General features: G+C 35.3%; 1 protein-coding gene across 2 annotated transcripts in view; it reads right to left on the minus strand.

Annotated features, from left to right (window-relative positions):
* The window catches only part of Glra3 (glycine receptor, alpha 3), a 646,799-nt gene extending 630,434 nt beyond the window's left edge, over window positions 1-16,365 (minus strand). Inside the window, exon 1 of one of the 2 annotated variants that reach the window (XM_063274983.1) lies at window positions 15,480-16,365. In XM_063274983.1, coding sequence (XP_063131053.1) covers window positions 15,480-15,598 — 119 coding nt within the window. In that variant the 5' untranslated portion in view covers window positions 15,599-16,365. The remainder of the gene's footprint in view (window positions 1-15,479) is intronic. The other variant, NM_053724.5, reaches the window with a different exon arrangement.
* Window positions 16,366-19,986: the final 3,621 nt, after the last annotated feature.

The raw sequence follows: 19,986 nt of genomic DNA on the forward strand, positions 1-19,986 counted from the left end.
AAGGGGGCAGAGAATGTACTCTACATGAAATATGGAATATAAGTAGGACCCATTTATTTGTAATAACAACTATTTACAATGTGGAGTGTGTCCAGATCATTGGGAACTAGGATATATATTTTGTTTACTAGAATTTTATCAAATATTTTTCTTAAATCTCAACTAGTTCATAGTTCCTTTGCTTAGCTAAGTCAGAAGATTCCTTCTTCTACTTGTCCCAAATAGAATATAGCCCATGACATATGTATAGCTCTGTCACTTACTGGCATTCATTTATTGATATATCATATAAAACATCATTATATTCTCTATTAGGCTAAAAACTTCTGTGATAAAGTCAGAGCTTACATCATGTAACTTTCTTTATGGGGATTGAGATGACCAAAGAACACTAATATACTATTTGCTTTTAGTGTTCACATTGAAGGATACGTTGTTCAAGGTATAAGTCAAGAAAACTTCGCTTTTCTTTTTTTTGGAGCTGGGGACCGAACCCAGGGCTAGACCAGTGTTCTACCACTGAGCTAAATCCCCAACCCCAAGCACTTTGTTCTTTAATACACATTAAGTAGTTTAACTCATCAAAAGTTAATTGAGATTATTTTCAATAACTTTTTGAATGATTAATGTCAAACCTGGTACATAAAACTGTCTGCAAGCAGTTGTCTAAGAACGATGTCTCTGTTATGAATTTTAATTAAGAAAGTATCTTTAGACTTAAAAATACACAGTTTGTAAAAAAATGCAAATTTGGTTTTTTGTATGACCTAAGTATATCGTATAAAAATCATGGGAAACTGCAGTGTAAAAAACATGTTCTTGACCTTACCAATCAGGAGTGAACATTACTAACTGGAAAGACTTTTTTTCTTATAAATTAATAGTAACATTCACCAAGAAAATATACACAGCACTGACAGTGCTAATTTACTTTGAATTCATTGGTAGCTATTTTGACTAAATTTGCACCAATTCATGTTCTTAAAGAACATGGTAAAAAATAAATCCTCAACATGATAAGAGTCAAGATATAAAAACAAGATATTTTTAGGCAAAGCACTGGTCTCTCAAGTCTTTAGTGTAGGGAAGATATGTTCAGAGAATTTAAAATGAAACCATATTAAAAATATGTTTTAAAAATAGCACTGAGTCAACAAGATGCCGAAACTCAGATTTTTATAGCTATTCCCATTTGTGTCACTATGAATTTTTATGTGAATGATACCTTGTAGTGCAAGGTGCTGTATCTAACGTATATTTAAGATAGACTGAAGATGTTTCCTCCTGTGGCTCAGGTAGCCTTATTCTATATCACTCTCATGTTTGTTGAATCAAAGAGAATTGAAAAAACTGGAAATCAAATAATACCACAAAAGAAATCATGATTAAAAATGCTAAAGATATAAATATAACAAAAGATATTACTTAGCTTCTCGGCATTTAAAATTATACTAGACTTGAAGGTTTCTTATTGGACCACATTATTCTTAACTATTAAACATGAAACAAAAAGGTTACAATCATGGATGCTCATGTTCTAATACAAGCTAATAATCACTTTATACTTAAGACAGAACACAGTGCTACTTCCTCAACTACATCTCGACCTTCACTCCCTCATCTTTTTTTTAAATTTTTAATCTATATGCTTAAATTGTTATGGGATGATATGACAATTGTTTGGGCAGCTCTATATTATAAAACTTATGTCCTTTAGCATTTATTTAATAAGATGTATCATCTCCCACAAACACACAGTCAGTATTTTACAGTAATAAGTTGGATATTTCAAGATGCAAACAAAACAAAACAAAAATATCTCAGGATTGCTAGTGAATATATAGGCCAGAATTTCCTGCTTCAGTGCCCACAATAATGTGGTATAAGGAAACTAAAAAGTCTAATATAGTTGTCTCCTGAGAGGCTCTGCGAGGGTCTTACAAATACAGAGGCAAATACTTGCAGCCAACTGTTGGACTGAGCATGGGATCTCCAATGGAGGTGTTAGAGAAAGGACTGAAAGAGCTGAAGGGGTTTAAAACCCATAGGAAGAACAACAATATCAACCAACCAGACCCCCAGAGCTCCCACGGACTAAACCACTAACCAAAGCCTACACATGGAGTAACCCATGGATCTAGCCACATATGTAGCAGAGTATGGCCCTGTTGGACATCAATGGGAGGAGAAGCCCTTGGCATGCACTTCTTGGCATCCACTATTATGTCTGGGTTTGGTGTTTGTATGTGGATGGGATGGATCCCCAGAGCAGGTAGTCTCTGCATGTCCTTTCTGTCAGTCTCTGCTCCACACTTTTTCTCCCTATTTCCTCCCATGAGTATTTTGTTCCCCCTTCTAAAAAGGACTTAAGCATCCATGCTTTGGTCTTACATCTTTAGAATTCACAAACCACATGAAACCCTATCACATTTCAAACACTTCCTTTTTAGTGTTTTGTTTTGATTTTGAATTTATTTGTGACCTAGTCTAATTCTATGGTCCAGGCTGACTTTTAATTTCAACAACCTTTTTCCTATCTTCCCAAATACTGATACCACATACATGCCCCACAACCCTGGACTACCTTTCACCTTTAAAAGATAGAGGTTGTTATTATTGTTGTTTTTGATGATGATGGTGATGATGATGATGTCCTCATAAGCTTATATGACACTGATTAGGAAAAATAGGAAGTTGGTGTTAATTAGGTGGCATGAACTCTATACATGGCTTTGCAATCCAAACTAATGTGGTCTGACAAAGGTTTTATCCTCTGATCCTGAGCCTCCCCTTCTTAGTTGCAGCAATGCTGGCCTGAGTCTTTACTGAGATCAATAACAGTTCCATGCCACAGTGCACAAAGCAAACTAGCCTACTTTTGTAATGGTTTGAGCAATCCTTGCTAGTCTGCTTTACTGTTTGTCTTTATCTCAGTTAATAGCGTAGCATCCAGCGTCAAAAGTGTCATTGGTCATTCCACTGTCTTACTTGTAAAACTAGAACCTCCCCCATCCCTATTGCATGTTATCTACCTATCTAACACCTATGTTCATTCCAAAGACTTTGACCTCTTGTGCTTCAAAATCTTCCCTTTCAGCTCTTGCTCTTAAAGCCCTTCTTCAACTTGTCAGACCCTTTGCTCACCAAAAGCATTTCCTTATTTATGGGTTTCTTTTCCATAGACAAAAATCCCAAGCCTTCTTGAAATTCTAATCTAGTAAGCAGTTCTTAATAGCTCAGTTCCAGGCACACGACAAAACTAATAATAGGGTCTGAGCTTCTCCATACATTTCCTGCCCCTATCAAATCCCTTGTTTTAAAAACATAAAATAAAATAAAAATAAAATAATAAATAGAAATTAAGAGTAAAATAAAGCTATCAAGAACTCCATATTTTGGTCTTTCCTTTTTTTTCTCGACTACATTACCTAAGGGGTTACAGGTATGCTGTTAGTACCCAGAGCTCAGCTCCCAATATATATGAGTCAGTGCAGGACTAATAGAGCACAAGTTACAGATTGACATGAATCACCAGACTTCTCACTCATGGCAATTAAATGCATAGTGTTAAGTCTAAAAAGTGCTGTATGCTTTGAATAGTACCATGCAATGATGTCTACTTCCCAATCTTATAATCACTTCTGAAGTTTTCCACTAACAACTGGGAGAGTCATCAATATCACATCTCTATCCTCAGTCCCCCTTTAGTTTCTGTGTGTGTGTGTGTGTGTGTGTATGTGTGTGTGTGTGTGTGTGTGTGTAAGTAACTTATCTTACAAGTTTCTCTACACAACTGTAACATTTCGTCATATACTATTTTTGTTAGGGTACTATCCTTTAATATTGTTTAAATGTATGTGTGTGTGTGTGTATGTGTGTGTGTGTGCGCACACGTGCTTGCATATATGTGATTTTTTTTTACCCCATGCTACTCTCTGTTTCTTACATGCAAATAGGTTGTAATGCTTTTCCTTCTACTTTTGATATATAGATCCTTTATTGTAGAATATTTTATTGCATTGATTATACTTTATTCAGCACATACTTTATTTTATCCCTTACAATGAATTCCATCTGAGCTAAAACTATGATAACATTTTTGTCACAATTAAGTAGCACTTATAGGTATGACTGCAGTGGATGTTAGTAGACTTTTAGAAGACAGGCTAAAGATTTAAAACAAATAAAGAGTTATCACTCCAATGCTAAGTACATATTTATGCTAAAGGAATATGATCATATTTTGATGTCAGTTTTAAAAATGTGTCTGTCAATGCCTATGGCTATATACATTACATTTTAAAAATAAGCCAGCATAGTTACAACAATCACTCAGTCCATAGAAATGTCACTGAATCATTCCAAATAAGAAATGAAGTTTGATTTATTGTCTCTACATTTATTGTTTAGATGCTGTTCATGAACTGAGAAACCAGATAAAATGTAAGACTTCCTATTTTCTTAATTATATTCCAAACGTGGAAATTATTTTTCTCTAGGTCTTTGATATTTTTGTATCTGTATATGAAAACAGACAAACACGCAGAAAATAATGACTTTTAAAAATTGAAGTAAAGCAAAGGTTGAGGTTTATATGATGCTGGTTAAAAAGATATATTTGGACCAGAAATGATACTCAGTGTTACTATAATCTCAAAGACACCTGCAGAGATCTGCAGTGGAATCACTGTCTTTGATGATGCTCACAGTTAAAGATTTATAGGAAGAAAAAGATACCCTAAATCCCAAGGGGTTATGGGAGAAAGATTTCTAAGGTCTTTTCAAGTATTTTAAGATCTCTACAAAGTAACAACTTGGAGAAGAGTGAGATGTGCAGTATTTTAATCTATATAATCCTTGCTGCTTCCATTTTCCTCACTGTATAAAATAGAAGGCAAGAAAGGGACACAAAGAAGTTACTGTAGTTTTATGAGACAGCATGATGCACTGCACAAGAAAAGGTTCTTTTGTATGTCTGTAAAGATTAATGTCTTCGTATGAGAGGATGACAGAATGCATAGTAGAAACACCATTCACTGCATCTTAGAGTTGTAGTCAGCAAGTACGTAGTTTTACAAAGGTACAGATTTAAGTACTTAGAACTAGGGTTGCCTGATATATTTCTGTTTTTAACTCTAATCAAGAAATTATCACTTTATTTTTATGAAATTCATAAACCTATGCCTCTTTATGCTCTCATGTGTGTTCACATGTGCTTGCATCTGATGTGTGTATAATCTGATGTGTATAATCTATTTATAAGCATGCTCCTATGAGTGTGGATGTATATACATGTGCATGCTTACCTGTAAGTGCCAGGAAAAAAAATTGCTGACACACCTCAAATGCCATAATGTGGTTTTGAGAAAGGACTTACCCCTGGAAAGTGGATCTCATCAATTTAACTAGACTGTGGGGCCAATATATCCTTGAGATCATATATGTCTTCCACTCTAGGACCGGAATTGTAATCACGCAGCCAGTGGTTTTTACAAAACGTCTACAGATAGAACCAAGGTACTCTTGTTTGTTTATAAAACATTTTACTGGCTCAGTCATGTAACTGACTCCTCTTTCTTGATTTTTTTTTGTTTAATATACCTATTGCTAAAATTCCCATCTAAAAGTTCATATGTACAGAATTTAAGTAGTATACATTAACAAAGACATAGGACAAACACAGGCAGATACATTGGCTTTTCAGAATGTATCTTCCCTTACAGTCAAGAAAAGGTAAATACAGCATTTTATACTAGAAAAATTATTATTTTTTAAAAAAGCATTTGCTGATGTCCTACAGATACTGTAGGAGAATATATTCCTAAAATGACATAAATTAGTCATTTATTGCAAAGAAAATGTGGGGCCCTATTATAGAAATGTTACTGTGAAGCTGACTGTAGCCTATACTTTGTTTTCTTGTGAAAATGCTGTCCATGCTAACGTCACGGTCTCCATTTGAATTGGTTTTCTTTCCCCCTTCTCACATCCCATCTGGAGTCCTGTGACCATTTAAATGACCTTATTCCTTAAGAATATTTTATGTTTGTTTCTACCCCAAAAAATATTTCTTGCTTTTTGTTCAATGTTTGTAACTATTGCTTTATTTGCTAGTTATCTGTGGTTATACATTTAGTGATTGTCATCTGTCAAATAAAAAAAGATTTTTTTTGCCACCAAATCTTTATATGCATACAAATAAATGGATTAAAATCAAAAAACCAAATATTACATAATAATATTTCTCAGTTTATCAAGGGACTCAGAAACACGTCAGTGACTCTGAGCTGAGAGCTATAACAGATATAACACAATTTACCTGTGACCTTCAATATGTTAATTAACAATTGATTAATATCTGGCTCCTGCTTGGTGATCTCTTGGTTATGTTTTTCCTTTTTCAGTGCAAATGTATTATCAAAAGTAAATGAGGGGGCTGACAGTAGCTCCCTCACTAAAGCACATTATCCAAACTCTTGATTTCAGATTGAATCTGAACCGCTATCACTCTTGTAAAAATACCAGTCGTGGTGATCTGTGACTGCAATCCCAGCATTGTAGAGACAGAATCAAGGCCCTGGGGTTTACTGGCCAGCCTCCTCGCTAAATCTTTGACATTCAATTAAAAAAAATATTCAATTAAAAAAAAAACTTCTCCTTCATTACATAAGAGGCATTAACCTCTGCCTTTCAATCCATGAAAACATTCACTCACAAACACATGCATACACAACAGTAAATGATTGTCAAAAAGGATCTAAAAGTCTCTTCCATGAATGAGATGGTGTATGTTTTACTGTCACTTAAAAGTGGCTTCTTGCAGTAGAGAAGGGCAGTCAGGGATGGGTTTCAGTAGGAAATTCATGTACAAGATATTCATGGAAGCCACATAGAGGGACTAGGAAGATATCACTGCCTCTTATGTGAAAGAATTTAGTCTTTGAGGACGGGACATCCTCAACCACTATGCTTTTGGGACATTGGCATAGGTCAACGGAAGGTATGTCCCTCCTGAGACTAGGGATGAGATCTGAGGTATCATCTTAGAGATGGTGACATAAATGAGTACTGTTTAGCCACAGAGAAGGAATTCACATTTTCTCTCAGTCATTTCATGGAACGAATGGGGATATCATTTGACAAGGTTTTAACTGTTGATCTCACAGGCTTACACTTGAAGTGTTATTTGGAGAGTCTGAGTAAGAATTTTTTTTCAAGTCAAGCATTGCTTCTGCTGATTCTTCACACCCTACTGACAATATGTAATTTCCTCTAGTTTATCTGTTGCTAGAATTTTTGTAGATTTGTTGTAACATTTTTTAAGGGCTACACTCAGCTTTTTCTATTTTCCTAGCAGGAGTCTTTCCAGAGCAAACACCAGCACTAGCTACTGAGATCTGCTTTAGAAGGACACCATAACTTTACATATGAGATTTCACATGTGCCTAATGTCCGCACTAAAATTAACAGTCTAAATTACAGAAAAATATGCTGAGAGTGTACCTAATGTTCTTTTATAAAGACATATAGATAAGTCATTCAATAGTAACTTTAGTCAGGGCAGTGGTGACTTAATTTATATTGAAAGAAATCCTAATGGCTTTTTAAAACAATGCTTTTATTTTTTATTGGATATTTTTTATTTACATTTGAAATGTTATCTACTTTCCCCCACCCACACACCCACCTCATCCTGCCTTCCCACCCTGACATTTCCCTACACTGGGAGGGGGGTCGGGAGGAGGGAGGTGTTGGGCGGGCTTCAGCTTTGGCAGGACCAAGGGCTTCTCCTCCATTTGGTGCCTAACAAGGTCATTCTCTGTAACAATTGCAGCTGGAGCCATGAGTCAGTCCATGTATAGTCTGGATGGTGGTTTAGTCCTTGGGAGCTCTGGTTGGTTGGCATTGTTGTTTTTATGGGGTTTTAAAACCTTCAGCTCCTTCAGTCCTTTCTCTAACTCTAACTTTTATCAAAGTTCCCTGCTGCTTTGCTTTTGGACTACTTTGTATTTATCTGTATCAGTAGTTAAATGATATAATTTGTTCATTTTCATAGGGACACAGACCTAGTAAGTAATCAAAAATTATCAAAAATATGTTTTGTTTCTCAATGATGACTCCAGGTTATGACTATTGTATAAGCTATATAATTTGTATAATTGGATTATATTGTATAAAGTATACAACACTGTATAATTATACAATTTTCCTCTAAGAAACATCCCATCAGGGTGGCACCTATTAGAAGCTGGGCAGATACTTTTGCTTGTATATGGATTTAAGCTGTCTGTAAAGCATAGGAGAAAAAGCATACAGAGTACAAAACAAGAGATACAAAGGATATATTTGTGGTATCATAATCTGTAGTTAGAATAATATACCAAAAATAATCCTTTTTAAGCAATAATGAAAAGGATCTTAGAAAAAGCTAATAAGAATGATGATTCAGTAATTGTGTGATAATTTGTATTGCATCACAAAACAGAATCCATTGTTCTTGTGGAGTAAAAAATTGTAACTTCAATACAGCTTTTAAACGTTACCAATGTCTGTGTGTTTTTTGACCTCATAGTGAATAATTTTTTCAAAATATAATTTGTTTGGTCATGTATCTTATATGACATGTTGCATATAAAACTTGTGTTTTATGTCATGGCAAGAAAGCAGAAAGTATCCTTTTAAAAACTTTTTGTTGAGTTTCTATTTAATATCTGATATTGAGTTAAAATTACAGAGATAAAATAGTTAATAAATAAGCCCGTCCTTGAGGAACTTACAGTTTTAAGGTAAGAGAAAAATCTGCAAAAAACTAAAACAGAAACATGAAATAGATACCGTGTGTGTACAGAAACTATCAAAAGAACAAATGTGCACCAGTGCTTTGCATATTAAAAAGAAAATGCAACCATTATTCTACTCAGTTTAATAAAAACCATGGAAGGATACAGGTCAAATTTACAAAGCAATTTTAAACTGGAGTGTTTGATCTTTATGCATGGAACAACAGACTAGAAAAAATGCCCCTGACTCAAATCCTGATTCAGATATAGCAGGAATGTACTCTAAAATGTAAAACTCTAAAAAGAACAAATAAATAAAACCTAAACTCTAAGACTAATATTTGCATGTGCAAATATAGGGAATGGAAGCTTATGCTTACTTTGGATAGAAAAATAGAATAATAATTTTATTATTACAATTATTAACAAATACATTTTCTTCAATAATAATGAAGTCCCAATGTAGAGAATTTTTAAATCTGAACAAAAAGTTTCCCATTGTAAATGTTTCTCAGGTGTTCTCAGAGTTATGTAGGAGTTCAATGCCCCAGTTATCTCTATGTTAAGCATCATCTAGTCATATTACCTTAGCAGTTAAGTTTATAACACTGTCAAAAATATCTCAAGGTTTAGTATAATTGGTGTGGAAAATCTGTGATCGTATATCTTCACCAATCATCTTGAAATTCTTCCATTCATTAACACTGTCATATTACTAATCACTTAGCTTTTAAGTTTAACTGCACCTGGAAAGTTACTATTAGGGATTAAATTCCCTGTTATTTGTCAGTGACACTTTCTCCCGGAGAACTTCTTACATGGAGAGCATGCATTTCAGAAATTGTGATGGGACCACATCTACTTATTAGTTTCTCTCTCTGATGACAACAGAGGGTTTAAATTCTAATTTGGAAAATGCATGTTGTTGGCATGCAGTTTTAGCAGAGGTTCAACTCTGGGCTGAGTTGCTCAATTGATTCACACATTTTATTGCTTCTGTCATCTAATTCCTACTTCTAATTCAAAAACCAGATTGAGGAAACTCATTATTCCCTTTTCCTGGCTACTACTTCAAGCAAAACAAAGCTACAAACTGTACTATCCTTGATGGGAAGCAACAAAGCAAAAACAAACAATGAATAAATACGTCACACTTCTTTGCAGACACATTCTTATATTTGTTATTTTCAGTAAGCATTGGTAGACTCAATATAAACATGTAAGCTTGGTAAGACAACCAGTGAGGATCCATCATACATGTCCCATGTTACAAGACATTCTGGCTGAATGTTTTTCCTTGCACCCTCCTTTGTGTATCACCCTCATTGCACATACATGTGTTTTCCTGTTTGCAGTAGTAAGTGTATGTGTATATTTCTCTGTGTACATAAGCACATGAGTGTGGATGCCTGGACCTTGTACTCTTGAGCTTTTAACTGCAGAGTTTTGTTTGTGCAAGTTTCTTCAATACTCTTTTTAGAAACATTTGCTAAATTTACATTGGTAGCAGTTACTCTGCAGACCTCTACTTACCTAAGGGCAGGACACAAGGGTAGCATTTCATGTTTGAAACATTCTAATCACATTCAGTGCTCCTTTCTAAAATGGCCCAAACAGCCTGTAATATTCTAATAATTCAAGTAAGTTTTTTGAACAAAAATACATATATGTAGTTTCAAGTATAAAGCAAACATGCAAGTAAAGATTCCTATCAGTATTCATTTCTTTTCATGTTAAGAAATTTTTCTGTACTGATGATTGAATGTAGAGCCTCATGCGTGCTATGCAAGTATTCTATTCCTCAGCTATACAACAGGCTTAATTTTGTTTATAATCGTCATCATCATCATCATCATCATCATCATCATCATCATCATTGATTTGAGAAAGGTTCTTGGTCTATAGCTCAAAAATGTCTCTAATTTCATTGGGTCACCTGGGACTCTCTGGGTTCAATTAACTCGCCTGTTTAAGCCTTTTGAGTATCTGAGGCAACAAGAGTGCCATGGTACCCAGTCATTACCTATAACTTTATAGGAAATTCTGTGTCTCAAGGAGAGGGATACATAGCTATTTTGATCCAAATTCTAACACTACCCCTATATTAGTAACTACAGAGTTATAATTATGTCATTTGCTTCTAAATTTATTCATATTCCATTCCACTCTATTCCCTCTATATTACATAGGGCTTATTTTTATTATCAATTTCTTTAACATTTATTTACTTGTGTATATGTGTGTCTATGTTTATGTGAGTATTTATGTGTTGGCCATGTGCATTCCACAGCATATATGTGGAGGTCAAAAGATAACTTTTAGGGGTCAGTTCTCTCCGTTTGCCATATTATTTCTAGGGTTAGAATTGGGTTGTCTGGCCTGGCCGCAGGTATCTCTATAGCCCTTCAGGTTTGTTTTGTAACCATTTTAGTAGTTGTAACTAAAATATGATCTTAAATCACAAACTATAATTTCCTCCACTAACTTAGACAATCACCATTTCTTAGGCATTCACTATGTGACTTTATAAGTACGTCTAGTTCAAAATAGTCTTTTCTATTGAGCAAGTATATGACTGGAATCAGAACAAGTGTCAAACCTTCTCAACAGCTTTCCTGCCTCAAGCTCCTGAAAATGGTGCTTGTACATTTCTTGACACTTGACCTAAATTTCTTTTCTGTACTTTAAGTACTATGCTTTGAAAGGTAATATTTCCTCAGTCAAGCATGGGTAACCATGCTGGGTATGCAAGAATACACATAGAACTTGATGAGATGATAATTATACTGAAATTCTTAACATTATACATTGATCATAATAGTGGATTGACATACCTTGGTGCAGAGTTGCTTGAATAAAAAGAATTAACAAAATAGAGCAAAATGGTATTTTATAACATGCTTTGTAGTCTGAAGCATAGATTGACTAGGATGTTGGATTATATTCACCTCTATATAATTTTTTTCATAGAAAAACAGGAGAATCATGTGGGTGAGGTTTAATTCATTGAAAGTATAAAATTATTGATTCAATATTACCTCATGTAATAAACCTTAAGTGTAATTGTTTATTCTTTGAAATTTATTCTTTTTCAGTCTATTACATAATAAAACAGATATCTACTGCACAAAGTAACTTAAAAAGATTGTTTTCAATCTCTAAAGGATAATATAAAGCCAAACCAAGAATCTAAAATGACAAACTGTTCTGGGAGACTTTGAAGTAATATAAAAAGACTTTTCATCTTATTAGTATTGACCTGTGAAGTTTACACAGTCAGGTTTAGCCACAATATGTTATAATCTATCCAAATAGCAAACCTATGTTTGGCCTCTATAAAAATAAAACATTACCTGGTATAACCTGCTGACCACCACGTTAATGAAAAATTTACCTGTGGTTTTTGTGCGTTGGCATTTATTTTGCAAGCCTCTCTTAATCATCACCTATTTACATTTCAAAAAGAGATGAACAGTGATATTTTGTTCCTCACTTTATTAGGATGAAAACTAACACATGAAAAGTGTTTAATAAAACAGAAATATTTTAGTAAATTATGAAAGCTTTAGCACTTAAAAACTAATGTTTTATCTATACAATTTTGAAACATAAATCCATTTAAATTCATGTGTAACTCATCTTTTAAATTTTTTTCAAAATATACCAAACCTGAAATTTCTAACTGACTTGTGATAATATTTGTGTTCTTATAATTTTGACTGATTTTTTATTAAAATTAATCACCAAAACATAGAAATTATCCTGATAAAAGAGGCAAAAACCTGTGGTCTTTCAACGATAATCAAGGAAAATATTAAGAAACTTTTATAGTATTTTAGTACTAACCCAGATAGGTATTATTAAAACAGAGGAACTCAGACAGTATTTATAAGAATAGAATTAGGTATAACAGCTTTGGGAAGATTATGATGTCTACCAAAGTTTAATATACTAATCTAACCATACTCACGCCTGCCCTATTATTCAGAAATTTTCTAAAGAAAGTCTCAGGTGTGATACACAGTACTCACATACATACATACATACATACATACATACATACATATATACATACATACATGCAAACAAAAGTACATACATCATACTATGTTCAAGGATATTCATGGCAAACTTATATTAGGTCAAAGTTGAACAATAGTCCATAAATCCAAGAGAGTAAGTTGATTGTCCTAAGGTCACCATACTTTAATAAGAAAGAATTCTTGCTATGTGCAGCACCAAGCATAATCATACAAACATGATCATCTGAAATATGAATCACATGTATATTTTTATTTATTTATAACATTCACAAGCAAGAAAAACTTCTGTGGCACAAATTATGATAATTTTTACCTTTAGGAATTTTGATGCCTTTGACAGGAGATCAAGGTGGTAATTGGTGTGGACTCCTACCTAGTATTGACTTTTACTCCTAATTCTAGGTCTGTGATCTCTTCACATGGGTGTGAATCTTTTTTTGCAAAATTTAGCTAAATTTTACGTATATATCTATTTTAGAATTATCTATGCTTTTTCAACAGAACTGTTAAAGTCTTTTAAAAGCCAGTTAAAGTTGTTTGAACCAGAACATTATCAATGATTTTGTTGACTGGTTATTACAGTTGCCTCTATATTTCCTGAAAAGAGTTGGCTAAAGTATAGCAATGTTAAAGTAATGATTCCTGTTGTTCAGTAAGACTGTAAGCTGACTGTAGCTAACAGTAATGAGCATATTTCAAATCAATACCTTCATTTCTAATTTTCTGTTGATACATCATAGGAAGATTTAGTTAACAAAGAATATTTCCATAAAGACATTTATACATCATTTTCAGTAAGGTACACTTCCATTCCTGAGGAATTCATCTTTTATTTACCAGAGGTAAAAATATTTATTTTTCAAATGTTACTAAAGTTTCCAGAGAAGAATTATCTACTGTTATATGATTCCAGTTTAGGATAAGGACTTCTCTGGGTTTTGAAAGAAAAATATAATAAAGAATATAAATATGAAACAAAACTTTCATTGGGAATGTTTTTTTCTAAGAATTTGTGATTGGACTATTCTTTAAATCATTAATTAATCATTAATCATTAATTAAGGAATCTTTAATCATTAATTAGTGATATTAAAGATAAATTAAAATTATCAATCGCTTCTAGGGAATTTCACTAAAAATGTCATAAATCAAAGATCCAATAATGAGGATTATATACCTAGTTACAATAAAATTATTTTTATGAATTGTCATTGCATAAATTTCACCTCATTGACTAATATGTTTTAATAATTGACCTTAAATGCAAACCAAACAGACACATTGGCTTTTAAAAATATATATTATCACATTTGATACTAAACATAAATTATCAGGTCAAAATGATTAGCATAATTTAACCTAAATTTTGTACCACCTTCTTTAACATATTATATATATATGTCTAACATATATATATATGTATATATATATGAGACCTCTACATACTCTTGATTTGCTCCACAGATATATTACCTATGTCAATTGAAAGTTACAAAAACCATAAAATCATATTAATACACTGTCCACTTAAAATACTGTGATCTGAGATTTTTTAAGACTTCAATTTAAAAGGAGTCAGCATTTGTAGGAAATGCAATATTCAACCATTTCCTATTACAAACAGGCCTGCCAGAACAATATGTGAGTCACACTTTTAAGACAGCCAAAAGATTAAAACTGGAATTATTAACACAAGGAGGAATACTTGCATCACATGGACACCAGCATATTGTTAACTAATTCAATGTTCTAGTGATTTAACTTTGACATTCTTGAAAAGGTTTTCAGCCATAAAGTGAATATCCCACAGTGATTATGTGACAATACTAATGTAAAATTTATGTTGCTGGTTTAAATATCTATATGAATATTTTTTGCTTTCATACAGTGTTTAATGGACAGTGGGGTTTCAGTTATCTTTACTTTCACCTAGCTTCTCCTACTATCTTCTAGGTAACTGTAAAGAAATGTTGAGAGACTATCAAATATAATTGAGACATCATAAAAACTGTCATGCCAGGACAATTTCATAAGTTAATAGTCTTCTTATACTGCTCTCTTCCACAAGACAACTGTAGACACAGAACATATTTAATGATTTATTAATGAGTTTGCATTCATATATTGCTGAATTAGGTCATCGCAAAGTAGTACCTTAAAGTTTCTATTTTGACTTTATCAGTGCATATATTAAAATGACATTTCTCTGATCAATAATGCTTATGTTCTACATTATCCTTTCTATTTTAATGATGACCTCATTTCTAATTTCTTAATGTTTTCTATTTTTTAAAAAAGAAATTAACACCCAGGAAACATAATTCATCATTACCAAGAAAACTCTAATGAGAAATACGTCAGAAGCAAAATATCTGTTTTATTTTTTAAGTCATTAGGTTTGAAAGAGTAATGTGGACAGAGCCCAGTTACTTAAACACACAACCCCAGTGAAAAATAACAGGAAATTCTGTCTCTAGATGTCTCAATATATAGATTAATAGGCTCTTTGAAACAGATAATTATGATTTAAAGGATAGTTTCAGTAAGTCAGAACACAGTAACATATTTCTCAGCTTCCTCATTAACAAGTGGTTGCAGATTAACACATTGACTTATTGAGCTCTCTTAATGAGATTGTTAATGCATGGGGACTTACCTCAGTAACAGTGCGGCTTCCCAGAAGTAAAATCCAGAAAGTAGTGTCCGAAAGTGTCTCACGTGGGCCATGATACGGAAAGATATTCCCGATCCTGAAAACAGTCTTATCCAAGGCATGGGGGACCAGAAAGACAGAAGTGAAAACGTGCCATCTAACCCCTTCTGGGGCTGCTAGAGGCAAACGCTTGGGAAGCTTCAGCACCTCAGACAGCTCCCGCAGTACTCCGAATCCCTCTTTCAAACACTTGATGTTTTCCTAGACCCCTCCTCTGAGCACTGGAGCAGAAGGATTCACCCGGCTACAAACGTGCGAGTGATTTCACTGTGAAGCCACAGAAAAGCGAGAGACTGTGACGACGTGTCAGGAGTGCAGAGGTCCTGAGCAACAGTTCCTCACAGTTCTATCAGCAGAAAAGGACTCGCCTTTTCTCGGCTCTGGCCCAGGCAGGGATCGAGGAAGCACAACAGCAGTCAAAATTGAGAATGCTGCTCCACCAGGTCCAAGAGCCAGAGTCTCGCTCTCCACCTTTGCGAAAACCCCACCGAGCGGAGCGCGGCAAAGACAGGCGGGGGCGGGGCCAGAGGACTTGTCCTTCCCGCCAATCACAGCTGCACAGCAGGACAGAGTGACAGGCCACTTACCTCACAAGGGAATGCTCAGTCTTTCACCCCCTGAAAAAGGAGAGGCAGTGTAGACTTGGTGCAGAGCCCACTAGGCTCCTAGAGGGAATGGGGAAGGAGCCTTGTATCTGAAAGGGGAAGATTCAGTGGTTTGCAGGATTAGGGGGTAGACTAGGCGGGGAGGCTTCCTCCCTCGCAGAAAAGGCACAATTTAGTAAAGACATATCTTTTCAGATATGACTGTTTCATAGAGCTTACACTGAAACGTTAGAGTGGATAGTGAACCCACACCCTTGAGAAGGGATTGGGAAGCTGGGAACGCAATGCACATGCCCAGCAGAATAAGTTGCTTCTAGAAGCATTCCATGAGCAGAGCAAGCTCGCAGCCGGTTAATTGACTTTGGTGCTAATGAGGCTTCTGAATAGACTAAGGGAGGAAGCCTCCTGAGGCTGCTGCTAGAGAGACATCACTTAGATTTTCCCCCTTCAGTTTTTCAAATGATTGGATATTTTAAATGGAAGAACTAGCACATAGTACTATCTAGTTTATTTCTCCTTTCATCTTTTGAGAGTTCAGTCTATCTTTACCGTGTTCCATTCCACTGCTGGTGTGCATATGTGTACGTGTGTACACGTGTGTGTGTGTGTGTGTGTGTGTGTGTGTGTGTGTGATAAAACAGAAAATGTTTATTTGTGATTGACCAGTATCAAATTGTTCATTTCTTTTGGCTTTTTAAAATAACTCCATAACAAATTTATTCTGAAAATGCTTCTGTCAAATTTTCTTTCTTTTAAATTTTATTTTTCTTGGATATTTTATGTTCTTACATTTCAAATATTATCCTATTTCTCCCCTCTCCTATACCCCCTTCTTAATCCCCCTGCTTCTATGAGGATGCTCCTACTCCCACCCACCTACTCCCACCTCAATGCCCTGACATTCCCCTACATAGGGGAAATGAGCCTTGACAGGACCAAGCGCTTTTCCTCTTATTGATGCCAGACAATGCCATACTCTCCTACATATGTGGCGAGAGCCATGGTTACCTCCATGTGTACTCATTTGTTGGTGGTTTAATCTCTGGGAGCTCTGGTGTGGTCTGGTTGGTTGATATTGTTGTTCTTCCTATGGGATTGCAAACCCCTTTAGCTCCTTCAGTCTTTTCTCTAACACCTCCATTGGGGTCCTTGTTCAGTCCAATGGCTAGTTGCAAACATTCTCATCTGTATCAGAAGAGCTCTGGCTGAACTTCTCAGGAGACACGCATATCTGGCTCCTGTCAGCAAACAATTGTTGACATCGGCAATAGTGTCTGGGTTTGGTTGCTGCATATTGGAAGAATTCTCAGGTGTGGCAGTCTCTAGATGATCTTTTCTTCAATCCCTGCTCCACTCTTTGTCCCTGTATTTCTTCCCCCGAGTATTTTATTCTCCCTTCTAAGAAGGAATGAAGCAACCACATTTTTGTCTTCCTCCTTCCTGAGCTTCATACGATCTATGAATTTTTTCCTTAGGTTTTTCAAGCTTTTGAGCTACATTATTATGAATACATTCTTAACCTGTTCCACAATCTTCTCCATAGTTGAATTAAAAGTGTAATTTACAATTTAAATGCAAAATGCAAAACTCCACTTAGCTGAAAGTATACAGGGCATCAATCACCAGCCTGTTGAAAGAAGTTACAGTGAATACTTTTATTTATGTCTCCTATTTAGTAGATCACTTTACTGTCATCCAGTGACAAATACATTTCCTGGATTTATTTCTATATTTGCAGAAGATACGTTTTATATGACCATTTTCTGATTTAAATCATAAACTTATAGAAGACTCATAAGAAATGCATTGGTTTTATACCTTCTAGAAGGTTCATAATACTTTTTGTCTATATTACATTTAAGTGTGTATATACATGGCCATATGTATCATTGCATGGGCTAGCTTATGTCATGTTTGAAGGTGATATGTTAGAGAAGCAATTCTGTCATTTCACTTTGTGACTTGGGGGAATTACACTTAGGCCATCTAGCATGGTAGCAAATTCCTTTATCTGCTGAGCCATCTCACTGCTTTTGAGAAGATATCCTCTTTCTCTAATAAACCTGTTAAAAGTTTACACTATAAGATGCTTCTCAGCTAGATTTTCATTGATCAAAAATTACAGCTTTTAAAATCTACACATTATTTAAAGGTATCTATATTGCAATATTTCTTATTTTATTTCTTGTTCAAGAAAATAATTATTCAAGTCCAACTACAGTTCAGCACTGAGACCAAGCAAGAGTCAGGAACCATGGAGGAAAGTTGTTAACTAGCTTGCTCCTTTGACCTGCTCATCCTATTTTCATAGCCTGCTCTGACCACATACACAGAGGTGGTGGTGTCGGACAAAGTGGTCTGGGCTCCCACCCATCAATGATTAATAAAAAACCCCTTACACCTTGCTCACAGACCATTCTCCTGGAGGCAACTCCAGTTAGTGATTCCCTTTTTCCTGCTATGTCTAGGTTTGTGCCAACTTGACAAAAACCAGTCAGCACAATGTTGGTGTAATTAACGATGCTCAACTTGACTTGCAATTAAGGGTAAAAATTCAAGCTACAGGGCACAATGTTAGCTATTAGCCTGTTCGGGCAGAAGATAGGATGTGGTTTCTAGTTCTGAGTTGTATCTTTCTTGCATCTCTGACGATTTCCTTGAAATTTAAATATATTGCTTTGTAGACTCATGAAACATATATCCTCCAAACATGGAGAGTGAAGAGCAGAATGGTCCCAACTTTTATTTAAACAAAAAATGAGTATTCTGCATTCTAGAAGATGTTAAAGATGACTGTCCAAGCAGTTTTGAAATTTTCTTTAAAATGTCCATTAGATCAACTGATAGTGAGGCACTTCTCAGTACATCTCAAATTTATGCTCATTAATAATTATTATTGATTATTTTATAATAAATGTATGTATATACACCTATGTAAACACATAAATATGTAGATATAACCTACTATATCCATCTAGTTTATCTTGTGTGTATTTTTTAGAATATAATATAACTGAACCATTTCCCTCTTACTATTTCTCCTCCTAAAAGCTGCCATATAATCTTTCATGCTTTATAAGCAAGCTAGGAATGTTTCGAGTGGGAAACATTATCTTCCCTGGAGAAATGTACACAAATTGGTTATCCAATACCAAATGGTCATCCCTGAAAATATACATTCATGTAACACTATACAGAATGAGCAAATTGTTCGTGTGTATGTGTGTGTGTGTGTGTGTGTGTGTGTGTGTGTGTGTGTGTGTGTAATAAAAATTTATGACACAAGTTCTCTACACCCAAATCCCATGGGAGGGAGAGCTAAAACTTCAGAGGGGCAGACACGACAGGGAAGTCAGAAGAGACTACACTCTGCCCACATTTCTGACTCCAGAGGAAAACACCAAACACCATCTGGGACCTCAGTGCACGGGGGCTCCCGGGAAAAGAGAGCGCAGGCCCTCCTGGTTGCTGCCCTCACTGAGAGCTCAAAAGCAACACCCATGAGCAAACTTGAGCCAGCAGGACCACAGGTAAGACCAACTTTTCTGCTCCAAGCGACCTGACTGGTGGCCACAGGACACACAGAGGCAAAATTCCTCTGGGACTGGACACTTCTTGTTTTTAGCTGGATTCCCAACCTAGCTGATCCCCGCCCACAGCTCACTGCACCCAAACCTCGTGGAAGAGAGAGCTCACAGCCCGGACAGGTGGGCACTCCTGAGACTGCAGAGCGGAAGAGACCACCAATACTGCTCACCCCTGCCCACATCCCTGGCCCAAGAGGAAACTGTATATGGCCTCTGGGAACTGAAAGATAAGGGCACTGGAGCTGCAGTTCCCTTGCA

The sequence above is a fragment of the Rattus norvegicus genome, chromosome 16, assembly GCF_036323735.1.
Source record: "Rattus norvegicus strain BN/NHsdMcwi chromosome 16, GRCr8, whole genome shotgun sequence".
In the NCBI taxonomy this organism is placed as follows: Eukaryota; Metazoa; Chordata; class Mammalia; order Rodentia; family Muridae; genus Rattus; species Rattus norvegicus.